The sequence below is a fragment of the Drosophila busckii genome, chromosome 2R, assembly GCF_011750605.1.
Source record: "Drosophila busckii strain San Diego stock center, stock number 13000-0081.31 chromosome 2R, ASM1175060v1, whole genome shotgun sequence".
Classification (NCBI taxonomy): domain Eukaryota; kingdom Metazoa; phylum Arthropoda; class Insecta; order Diptera; family Drosophilidae; genus Drosophila; species Drosophila busckii.
The window spans coordinates 16909145-16921324 of NC_046605.1; the positions used below are offsets into that span (position 1 = coordinate 16909145).

A 12180-nucleotide genomic window follows, 5' to 3' on the forward strand; every position below is an offset into this window, starting at 1 on the left:
CGGCACCCAGTGGCGCACAGCTAAGTGGGTAACGACGTTACAATTGCATTACATCTGTGTATGTAATGGCTGTAACTGTAATCAAATATATTTTTGTATTTATGCCCTGAGCGCTCTATGAGCATTACTAGTAACGCAAAACATAAACAGACTCCAAATTAATATGGTATTACAATTTGTATGAATCTCTTAACCGGCATCCATTTAGTTGTGCGCCACTGGGTCGTCACCAAAAAGCGAGCAGCGAACTTGTTGCAGGCAGAGGTACCAAGTTAAAGAGAGCAAGAGTCTGCGTGTGCGCATGCGGTCATGTGTGCGTGTGTGTGTGTGTGTGAGTTTCAGTTGAGTCCAGAAAACGTTCGTTGCTTATTTTGAATCAAAGCGTATTTAAAATTTTACATGCATAAATTATATATTTATATTTTATTTATGAGTGTGGCGTCTGCTTGCAAAATTCTTGGCTACTTAAATATCTTTTATTGATTAAGATTTATGGCGTATTACAAAAAACATGCAGATTAAATTATTTTATTGTTAATTCTTGTTCTTGTTTTTTAAACAATATATTCATCATGAGTTTCTTGTGCAGCTATCATTCATTGTAATTGAATTTACATACATCTCATTCAATTCAAATGAAACTAACACAATTCGTCATGGAACCTGTTAACGCTTGATAAATGCAGAGCTGATCATCAGCAGCGAGAGACCACTTGTGGCCACTGAGCATTCAATGCGTGTGAGAAGCATCTTCTAAGTAATTTCCTCATTTCCGAGGCTGCCAAGCGCTGTCTTCATTCAATTTCAATCAATGGTGTCGTGGAAAATTTTATTTGCGCGCAAATTTTTTTATTATGATTGTGAAATGGAGACTCTAATTTTTCAAGGTTGTGCGTATGATGACAAGGCAGAATCCACATTAAATAGGCTGTCATTATGGCCTGACTAGACGAATTTTCTAGATGCATCTGCATCTTAATAAGGGTACCTACTTATGTGTCGACGACTGCGAAAACTTTCCACTCACTACTGCTGGCAATTGAATGCAAGCTGTGCTCAAATTTCAATTTGTTTATCAATATGAAGCTGGCTCAGATTGGTCTGACTGAACCCATGTTCTAGGGGATTCTTTAAAGCGACTTATGACTCGACAAATGGCATAAACTTTTGCCAGCTTTTTTCCACAAAAACATTTCCATTACAGTTTTAAATGGCGTAACTTTAGAACTATTCGAATTATCGTTATATATAAGCGTGTGTACGTACTTAAACCCAAATGCCGAATTTTAGTGGTCTACAGAGTTTCTTAATACAATGTTGCATTTAAATTAGTATAGTAAAATATTATCTCAAGTCTAGTGGGCGTTGTGTTTCCCTCACATGACTTTATCTAAAATATAAGACATATTATATATTATATTATTCAATTGGATTTATCACGTGCTGTTTATCAACTTACTGCCATTTCCTGCTAGACAATGAAATAGTAAGAATTCGTACATTAAAAGCAGTGTATATATTTATGTATAAATAAATAAAACTACGCAAGTGCATTTTACAAGCCCAACTGAGATTTCATACTAAATATCAAAAGGTTTCACTTAGCTTAATAATTTATACAATAAGTTAGAATGTAATAACATTAACACATGCCAATAATCACAATTTTTAAAAGCACACAACTTGTTTTGAGTATAAATAAAGATAAAAAATATCAACTGAAAGCAAATTATGTTAAAACATAAATTGATTTGTAATACTGGGGCTATCATAGTGTCTTAATTATCTAGAAATTCCCATTCGCTGGAGGTATTCGAATCACTTGTCCCGGCAGGATCTGGCTCTGTTTTAAGGAATGCGTTTTGAACATGACGAAAGTCAGGCAAAAAGCTTGTGCACTCAGCTAGCTCCGGCTCTGGCTGTGGCTCTAAACTAGGCTGCGATATGATAAATTTTAAAGGCGCTAACGTAGCTTCATCCACAGGCTGTCCATCGCTGTAGTCTCCCTCCTCTAGCAGTGCTCGCTTTTGTGGTGAGGTCTGTACACTGGCCTCCTCCATATGAGATGGATAAGACTGATTAAGAGCAGCGCTTATCTGGGGTGAGGCTACAGCACGCAGTTCTTCTGCACTTAGTGGCGCCAAATGCACTTCAGGGAGATTCAACTCAGCAGCTAAGCTTTTAGCTTTCTCCGCCACGGTTTTCTGCAGAGTTGTAGGCGTCAACGCATCAGGCAAATGCTGCAGAAACGCCTTCTTGATATCCAGCGGGGAGGCCAAGCCATTGCTAAAATAGTTTATATGTTAGATATGTTTATTAAGCATTATTGTATGTGCTCACTTCTCTATTTGACAGTAGCTTGCGTCCATGAGCGTGGATGCGCTGGTGTGCGGCAGTGTCTCCTGTCCAATTTCTACAATCCCAGAAGTTTTGCGCTTCTTATGACTTATTGTGCCGCTCGTATGCAGTATGGAGTTCTCAAAGTCCATTTGACCAATGCGTTGAAAGATTTCCTGGCGACGATTTTGCTGTGTCAGCGGTGATTCCACTGCCAGCTCAATGGGGACATTCAAGTCGAGTTTTTCAATGGGCGGCAATTCAAAGCACTCCTCAGCGCTGTGTAAGTTTGGCTCTAGCTCTATAGGCGATTCCACCTCAAGCTTGGCGTAGTGTGTGGCCCCCAGCATCGGCAGCGGTGGCGGCATTAATGGATTAAAAATTACTTTGGCTATTTTGTTGGGTCGCTCGGGCAGTGGTGCCAAGCGGAGCAGTGAACGCTCGCCCTCTAGCACAAATATCTCCTTGCCACAAACACAAAAGTCTAAAATCTTACGAAAGCCACGCGCCACTGCCTCTACTTTCAACCGCTGCAAGTTAAGTATATATAATGTGGCATCATCATGTGTGACCAACAGGGCATCTTGGTTGTCATATTGATACAGCTCACGGAAATTTTTGCCAGCTACATAAGCATCACCAGAGGCAGTAGCCAGATTTGCTTCATTTCTAACTTTAGCGCGTTGTTTTGGATTTAGCAGTGGTATTTCCCAACTGGGACTGCGCATCAACGCCTCTTTAAAGATAATAGTTTTAGACACATTACCCAAAGCGTCGGCAACCCAAAAGCGCAATCCTGGACGGCCTGAGATTAACTGTGGCAAGTTGTCAGTCGTTGTTGTTTGCTTAAGGAATATACCGCCACAGTCGATGAGTTGTTTGCGATCCTTTTTGCCCACTTGTATGACTTGCCACTTGCCGTCCCGTGCGTCCCGCTGGCAAACAATGCAACGATAAAGCGTCGACACCGATAGATAGGTCTGATGCACGCTTAGCTGCACAATCTCGTAGGCCTCGCTGAGTATCTCCAACGATTTACTTAGGTGCTGTAAGTGAACATTTTAAAATATAAATCTAACCAGTTTACGCTTTACTTACAGTTTGATAGTCAAATTCTGTAAGCACAACTACACCCTGACGATCGCCAGAGTACAACTTCATTCCATTCTTGGACCACTCACAGCAGCTCACCACGCAGCGATGAAGATCTCTTATGGTATAGCGTTCAATGGGTTTACTGCGTGTGCATGGAGCTACCAAGTCCAGATCTGCAGGTAGTTCCTTTTGAATTTGAAATACACTTACTTGCCCTGACGAACTGCCCGCTGCCACCATATACTCCACCGAATTGACTATCTTCACGCAAGTTATGCGTGTGGCAACCTATAGAGGGGGAAGCACCCACAATATTATGAGTAAACAACACGCAATGAAGTCTTCACAATGACTCATCACCCACCTCTGCTTTAAGCTTTTGCATTTCTCCTGACTGACGGTTATACCAAAAAACGATACCTGCATCGCTGCCTAGGGCCAGGAAGTCCTCAGAGGCATCCACACAAGTTATATTCAGATTGGCTGGAAAAATACCGCGCGCAGCAGGTACCAACTCCAAAATGTCTGTCAGCGGAGCCCATTCTCGTAAACACAACTCTTTACTGCTGGCCATGGCGCCCTTACAGCTAACTTGTTAATAGTCCTTATAGAAAACCAAAACTTCCTAGCTAGTGTATACTAAATACAACCAAACAAAACCCAGTTTGTTGATATTCGACAAGTCGATAAATATCGTTTTTTGTTACCGATTATTTGCAGTCAACTACACACTGTCATCCAGACGGTGATAATAAATCAATAAAAATAAGTTTAATTTCACTGAAAATAATAAAAAAGACAAATTGTAACTCTCCAATTGGCTGTCCAACTATATAGACGCCATTGTCTTGAGTAAATACAATACAACAGCACAAGTCGTCGGTTAAAGGTAAATAAAAAATCAATCAGCAATCACTTATGCTGATCAAAGTTCATTAAACTAAAGTTAGTTAATCTACAGCAAACATGGGCGACACCAGCAATCTAAATCTACGCAGCGCAGTAATAAATGATGCGCCTATGCTGCCAACTCCTTACGGCAATGTCAGAGCACTTTCCGGCCCACCACCTCTACCACAACTCCCTCAACAGACCTCATATGGAGGATATGGCAGTGGCTACGGAAATACGAACAGCTATGGTAGTGCTTACGGGAACAGTTATGGATATGGTGGTGGTTACGGAAATACAAACAGCTATGGACTAGGTTTGGGCTATGGTGGATACGGCGGATTTAGCGGAATGGGTGGTTACGGTGGAATGAGTGGTGGATTTGGCGGATATAGCAGATATGGCAACGCAGGTCCACTCGATCCCGAGCAGCGTTTCATACAAATGGCTGAGGCCAGCTCGCGTCCTGCATTCCAAAGCATTGAGTCACTAGTGTCGGCTATTGGCAACATAGCATCCATGCTGGACTCCACATTTTTTGCATTAACCAGCTCATTTCGTGCAATCCTCGGCGTGGCAGCGAACTTTGGACGCCTGCGTAGTGTCTTTGCACAATTCTGGACAACGTTTGCATTATTCCGCGGACTGAAATGGATTTATAGAAAGTAATACTATTGATATTACTATTTGAGTCTTCAAATTTTAATATTGTGCTTTGTATTTAGAATACTCTATTGGCTGCGCCTGTCAAATTTGGATCCTTCGTCAGATGCATTTAAGAAGGCTTTTGCCGAAGCTCTTACCGATAACCACGCACAACAAAATGGAGCGCCAAAGCTGCCAAGAAAAGGAACATCTCCTTGGCCAGTGCTGGCATTCATCAGCTTCATATTCACGGCACCTTATCTGATCATGAAATTACTTGGCACCGTATCGAATACGGCACAAGAGGAGGGTAGGTTGAATAAGCTAATTTATCTAATCTCAGCACCTTATAATGAGATAAGCATGCGAATTACCTTTAGCACTTTTAACGTATATGATTTAATTTGACAGCTCGCAATCCCGTTAAGTGGACCGCACCTATTCAGACGAAGGCTGTATACGATTTTCAAGCGCGCAATCAAAGCGAACTAACGCTGCGTGCTGGACAGAGCGTACATGTGGCACCGCGGGAAATTCAACAGACACTGCAGCTGCTCAACACTGGCTGGGGTTTGGCAACTATCAATGGTCAGCAGTCGGGAATTATACCACTCAACTATGTCAAGTCACCACAGCAACTGCGACAAGAGCAACGAGAGCCCACGAAAGCTCCACAAGGTCCACTGATTCAGCCACAAGAGCCGCTGATGCAGCCACAAGAACCGCTGATTCAGCCACAACCGCAGCTTATGAATTTGTCTGCAAATGCTTTTCCCGCACCACCTCTGGATCAACAGATGAACTTTGACTTTAACTTAGCTGCGCAACAGCAGCAACCGCTTGGACCACCCTGCACCGCAGAGACAGCTTTAGAGGAAGGGTTTGCCTAAAAGCAGCAGCAGATTTCCTAGCTTTGTAAGCCCATAGCCCTAAGCCAAAGACCTCGCTTGGTCATATTTATATGCTTATGTTATTATTTCACTTTTATACATTGTCAAGTTGTGTTAAGGCTTTACAAAATCAAGCAATAATGGTATTAATATAGTCATTCATATACGAAATCAGAACAAAAACGAAAACCTTAATTTGTTTTAAACTCGATTGAAGATCTAAATTGTTGAAATTCAGTTTCCTTTTGTTTTCAGGTATTGTATTTTAAGCAACAAATTGTAAATAAATAAAATAATTTGATTATTTAACGAGACAAAATTCCAATTAAAGTTTTTTCTTTTTAATCATATTTTACAATATGTATTCGCTTTATTTTACCTTAGCTGAAAATTTCTCTTGTTTGTATAATTAATTCATTTTGTATTTGCTGTTTGTCTATGTTTTCCATTTTTCAAAAAGGAATTATTTATAACTTATTCCACAACTACAGTTCGATACTTAAATATACATTCTATTTTACTTTCTACTAATTTGTATGCGATTTGTTGTTGTTGTTGGGTTTATCATTTGAAGAAATATTTCTGTAATATATTTTTCATATAAATATAAATTCTAGAAATTTATATCAATGCGTTAATATATGTTATTTGTTATTACTAAATAGGTAGGTTGATTATTTTTGCATTGTTTCACTGTGTACATAAGTACATATATATATTATATATAATTATTTTTGTCTTGCTTAACGATTCATGAGAATTTCTTGTGATAGATGTGAAACAACTTTGTTTATTTAAATTATAATTAGGTCGTGGGTTTGTTGTTGCTGTTGGGAAAATTTGTTAACATATTCCATATGCTATTGTAGCTTATAAAATAGTTTTAATTACATTATAAATTGCTGTCGCTTGAAGTTTTGGTGTATATAATTCTTAAAAGTTGCAACACTTAAGAGCAAGTTCTTTACAAAAAGAAAACTCTTAAAGCTTGTGTAATTTGTATAACAACTAGCAAGAAGACAGAATATTTGTTTGTTTTTTTTTTATAATATTTTTGCTAAAATACATTTTGCTTGCTTAAGAAGACATTAATTTAAAAAGTGTTTTGCGCTTAAAAATAAATTCAAAAATTACACAATTTATATATAAACTGAACGCAAAGTTATTTAAAAATTATTAAATGTTTTTTGTGTATACTTAAAACATAAATTAATCAAGTCTCATTGCGAAACAAACAAAATCAAATCTGTGTCTGAATGTGTTAATGTGTGTGTGTGTGTGTGTACAAAACATAAATGAGAATAATTGGTTCGTTTAACCAACTGGGCGTGGCAATCCTAACAATGCATTTATAAACGTAAAACTAAATGTATCCTCGGCATAGCCGCTGCCACTGTCAGCAGCAGCCTGCACAGTGGATTCCATTGTACTACATGCCACATCAGCCGCAACGTCAGCTCAATCGATATCATCCTCCATCTCATCATCATCCAGTTCCAGTTTATATTCAACATCACCCAGCTGCAAGTTGTGTGAATAGCTTTGAGAATCATTGGTTGTTGAATCGTGATACGTAAGGAAATCAGTATCATCATCGTCATCCAAATCAAACGTTGATTCACCTAATTTACGTGTACCATAGGCTGAAAGAATAATAATATATTATTATTTTGATGAATTGACGTGCGCATTTAGCATACCAACCTTCTATATATTTGGCTAAATTTGGTGGCACCCAAGCCTTGACACGCTCAATATTCTCTGGTGAGCATTCGCCTTTGTCCAAGCCTATCAAAAAATCATTGTAAATTAATGCTTTTCAGCACATAAGCTTAATTTATGTTTACCCAGCAGAAGACCCATATGTTTCAAGACCTCAATGTCGTCGTGCATCTCGAATGTGTTGTCGAATTTAAATATGTACTCAGATCTACAAACAAAAGATTGTTAATGTTTATGCACAGATTGCTTGTAAGACACGTCTCATACTTGTCGTTGGTGACGCTGCAGTTGATCTTGGTCGATTTGTGCGTATTCACAATGATAAACGGCAGCTGTATGGATGAGTTAGGGGATGGGACCACGCCTTGGCTTTCGGCGCGCTTATTACGCTCCACCAAGCCTTTGAATGCCACATGTTGCATGACCATTTCACGCAGCATTTCATTCTTATGCTTAATGCTCTCGCGACGCTGAATGTTCTCCTCCTCCAAAGCACGAAATTCCTGCAGCGAATCAAACATTTTAAAATTCTTTCGTTAATGAAAAAATTACTATTTTTAAACTTTACCTCCGCTGAGTTAGCGGGCAAGCCAATCCAGCGTATTTCCTTTTTGTCCTTGGAAATAACATTGATTGCCATCAGTACATTGAGCGCATCGTAGACACGACGCCGGATATTTTTTTGATCACAGTTTGAATCGAATGAATTGTTCTTCAGTTCTTCGGAAACCAAATCGTCGGCCACCTCATTATATGTTGTCTTGCCCTTCTCCTCAACCTTTTCGCACACTTTCATAGAAAAATGACGCAAGCCCTTGCCAGCCTTGTCAGGCTTGCGTTTTCTTTGCACTAACGATGGACCGGAGGAAGCTTTCTGGATGGCGTTCCTAAAATTAAAAGCCCGGGATAAATATGCATTGCGGAGTGGACTTGCGTCAACAAGTTTAACTTACAGTTTCGATTTTATTTTCATGGCATGATTCGGCGTATATTTAACATATCGCTCGTTCTTTATCTGCAAATTCATTTGTTAAATCTTGAATATGCTAATTTCCTTACAGCAGCAGTATTTACTTACCACCTCGTGCAAACCGCCACTACCGCTGCCTTTTTGCGCTGGCACAGTTGTATATGAAGTATCTGTATTTGTTTAAGAAAAGTTATTTATATTTATTCTTTATTTTGTTATTTATTCGACTTACTTTCGGATTTCGGAATTGTTATACAACTGTCTTGTAAACGTATAAATTGTCCCTGATTCGGTGTGCTCTGCATGTTATAAGGTATTAGACAAAAATAAAATAAATTAAAGTTTCTTATAGTTACCATGGCGCCCATGCGTCCCACATTGCCAATGCTGCCACCATTACGTTGCGAGCCGCTGGCAAAGACCAAATTTGATTTTGTATTTTCCATAATATGTGATTGCTTCACTGCTTGCATTGGCTTTATCACTTTCGCTATTTGCCCTGTAAAAGTATTTTAATGAATTAATAAACACAAAAAAAAAGCCACACCTGCAAAGCGAAGCAGAGAAAATACGCTAAAGTCCTGTTTAACAAGCAAGTTTTAATGCCACAAAAACGAGACTTAAACCCATTGTGCAGCGTTATCATCATTCTTGGGCTTTGCGCTTATTCCACGCGAACAAAAGCGTAAACGAGTAACAACAACACTACTTCAAACAACAATGCATGATGTAAAGAACAAACGAAAATGCTGCAAGAGAAGTAAATGATGCAACAGCAGCAGCAGCAACAACAACTGCACGTGATCATAAACACAGCGATATATCGAGTGGAGTTTGCTCATAAAAATAGCTTAGCCCTGGTTAGCTGTAACCGGCTTCAATTTTTGTGCCTTCTTTATATCATAGATCTGACAATTAGCATAATTAATCACCTGCTGCGTCAACATTTGCATGATCCTAACTATACAAGCTGAGCAAACACAGAAATCTATTGACAAATGTGTGAATAGAAACCGCAAAAAAAGGGCCAAAAGTAAATATTCATGTATTTATGTATATATATTAACTACTGTAGCTGGGGACTCGAAAATATGTCGTGTCAATATTGCTGAACCAAATAGATTGTTTTTTAATAAATTTCGAAATTCTGGCGAGCTAAAAAAGTAATGCCAGGTTCATCTCTATTTCAAACACACACAAACACGTGACTCACAGTTACTTAAATAAGCCCTGCCAGCCGGTTAGCCGGTGCAACAGACGTCGACGTCAGCTACGCTGCTCACACACAAACACACACAAATAGAGAGATTGAGAGAGCGCACAGCAATAACAACAAAAGCGCTGTGCGTTGCGCTGCTTGCTTGGCTCCACATGTTTGGTATGTGTTTGCCCGTTTAAAGCTTTAACTTTTTTGTATGCGCGTGTGTGTGTGTGTGTGTCTGTATGCGAGAGCTCGTGTTTGCGTGTATTAGTGTATGTTGGGGGCACCATTGTTGGTTTTTGGCTGACTTTTTTTTGTGACACATTGCAAAATGTCACGCAGTTTTCGTAGTAACCCCCCTTAAGAGATGATGTATGATTTATTTGCGCTAAGGAATAAAAATGTATGTATGTATATTGCGCAGCGCTCCCATGAAGCCCACAGCAGTAGCCATGATGACAGCGCTGCTGGCAGCTATCAGCTGTTTGCCAAAGTATCTTGTAGTTGTATAGTTAACGAATAGCGTATAAAATGTGATTCCAATGGGTCTGTAAGTGTGAAGCGTGTGTATGCGTATGTGTGTGTGTTTGACAGAGCGCCAAGTGGGCGAAGCGGCGGCTGCCCGGCAATGTACATTCATCTATACATTCATAGATAGCTACGTACGTACATACCACGTATCTAGATACATTGGCAGCCAAGCATTTTATTTGATTTTATTTTGTATTATTTGTTTTTTATTTTATTTTGTTTTATTTTTTACTTTTTGACGTGTTGCTGTGCACTTTGTAGTTGTTTTTATTGTGATTGTTGTTGTCATTTGGCTTGCCTCGGTGTTGTGCTTGCGCTTAAAGCGTATTAAGCGATAAATATTGTATGTAAAAGAAAACCGAAAAAAGAAAAAGATGGCGTTTACGCGCCAGTGTGCGAGCATGCAAGTTAGTAGTATCGCTGCTACAACAACAACAACAACAACAACAACAACAACAACATCCCTACCCGTCCCCGCCCACAGCCTTTAATACAAGTATCATTATGTACACATATACATACATACATACTTGCTAGGTATGTATGAATGTGTATTTGTTACGCATTCATTAAAGCAAAAATGGCCTCCATTTGGTGCAGCATGATAAACTCTCACACACAGATACTCACGTGGGAGTAAATTTAGTAGTAAATACTTTTACTACTAAACACGCACTTACCGTGTTCATCCCGAAAATAATAGTTGACTTCATCTGTCTTGACCGCACCGCCTGTCGTTTGATTTGTGCTGGAGCTATGTGCCATGATTGTTGTTGTTATTGTTTTTCAATGCTTAAGAAACCGCAGGTAAGCAGAGACAGTGTGACAGGTGTAATGCCGCTTAGGTAGGTGCCCAGCACCTTCAACTGCTGTTGCTCTGACTGTTGTGCCTGATGCTCCTTTTCGAGTCCTTTTCGTTTGCCCTTACACTGTTATTTGGTATTGACTCTGGTTGGTTTTCTGTAGCGCGCAGCTCTTAGGGGTGCCGTTCACTAAACCACGCCGCCAAAAAAAAACAATACCAGCAGATATGTAAGTAGCACGTAGCCGCAACGTGTGTGTGTTAGTGTAAGTGTTTTTGTGAGAGAGTCTGAGTGTTTGTCTGCGTGTGGCGCGGCCTGCGTTAAATATCCGTATTTTTCATATGCACAATTGCAGCACGTGGATTTAGCTTCAATTTGACATTGGATTTCTAACCACTGCCTTTAGCATTTAGCACTTTATGGTCCGCACTTTGATCAGGAGCAAGTGAAAAATTTCAGTTTGTCGCTTTAGTCAAAATGGCGAGCGCATTTTTTTGTTTCCAGCAAAAATGGTGCGGGTTTTCAAAGACGTTTTTCAAGCACTTTGCCTGTTTCGATTTTTATGCGATTTTTTGCAAAAGACTCAACAAATTATCCACTTTCTGATGCACTTTTCAGAATTAAATTATTGTTCGTTTTAATCGCAACACGATATGCACAAAATTTCCATTTCAGAGTCGTTGGTTTTTTCGACGACGACTAGACGAAACGAGTGCGAGTGAAATGGACTGAACAGCTGATTAGTTCTCGGCGCCAAATTTATGCATCAGTATAGTGCTGTGTAACGTACAAGCGAGCAGTGCGGCGCACATAATGTTATTAGCAGAATTATTAATAATAAAGCGTATTTTTGCAAAATAATTGTATCAGCTTGGTCTTCTAAACATTTCAAAAACTTAGCTCTAACAATATTTTATAAGTAACGGTTTTTTGTCACTATTAAAAATGTATGTTTTCCAGCATTTTATTGAGTCTGCTTATTTTCATTGAAAGCATAATCTTCATACAATTACAGCTGTATGCTCTTAAAAATGTTATTTTAAGCAATTTGTTTATTGTTTACATTGCTTCATTGACTAATTTGCCAACACTGCA

At 39.3% G+C, this 12180-nt stretch overlaps 3 protein-coding genes across 5 annotated transcripts; 1 reads left to right on the forward strand and 2 right to left on the reverse strand.

The window, feature by feature from the left end:
• Positions 1–1719: 1719 nt before the first annotated feature.
• On the reverse strand, positions 1720–4097 carry LOC108597545 (WD repeat-containing protein CG11141). Its single transcript, XM_017984149.1, has 4 exons — positions 3797–4097; positions 3436–3720; positions 2341–3383; positions 1720–2286 (listed from the first exon to the last, which is right to left on the reverse strand). The coding sequence occupies exons 1-4, from the start codon at positions 4004–4006 to the stop codon at positions 1779–1781; spliced, it is 2046 nt and encodes a 681-aa protein (XP_017839638.1). The 5' UTR covers positions 4007–4097; the 3' UTR covers positions 1720–1778.
• Positions 3538–6086, forward strand: LOC108597546 (probable peroxisomal membrane protein PEX13). Of its 3 annotated transcripts, none has more exons than XM_017984150.1 (4): positions 3538–3611; positions 4394–4988; positions 5049–5278; positions 5380–6086. In XM_017984150.1, exons 1-4 carry the CDS (start codon positions 3566–3568, stop codon positions 5856–5858), a joined length of 1350 nt encoding a protein of 449 aa, XP_017839639.1. In that variant the 5' UTR covers positions 3538–3565; the 3' UTR covers positions 5859–6086. The 3 variants fall into 3 exon arrangements, with proteins under 3 accessions (XP_017839639.1, XP_017839641.1, XP_017839640.1); XM_017984152.1 differs by lacking the exon at positions 3538–3611 and adding an exon at positions 4171–4321 and having other exon boundaries at positions 4383–4988; positions 5380–6085; XM_017984151.1 differs by lacking the exon at positions 3538–3611 and adding an exon at positions 4171–4321 and having other exon boundaries at positions 5380–6085.
• A 995-nt stretch (positions 6087–7081) lies between these two features.
• On the reverse strand, positions 7082–11789 carry LOC108595042 (transcription factor Dp). Its single transcript, XM_017980182.1, has 10 exons — positions 10963–11789; positions 8907–9049; positions 8783–8849; positions 8659–8720; positions 8534–8595; positions 8149–8467; positions 7848–8083; positions 7706–7788; positions 7563–7646; positions 7082–7501 (listed from the first exon to the last, which is right to left on the reverse strand). The coding sequence occupies exons 1-10, from the start codon at positions 11045–11047 to the stop codon at positions 7317–7319; spliced, it is 1326 nt and encodes a 441-aa protein (XP_017835671.1). The 5' UTR covers positions 11048–11789; the 3' UTR covers positions 7082–7316.
• Between the last annotated feature and the right edge of the window lie 391 nt (positions 11790–12180).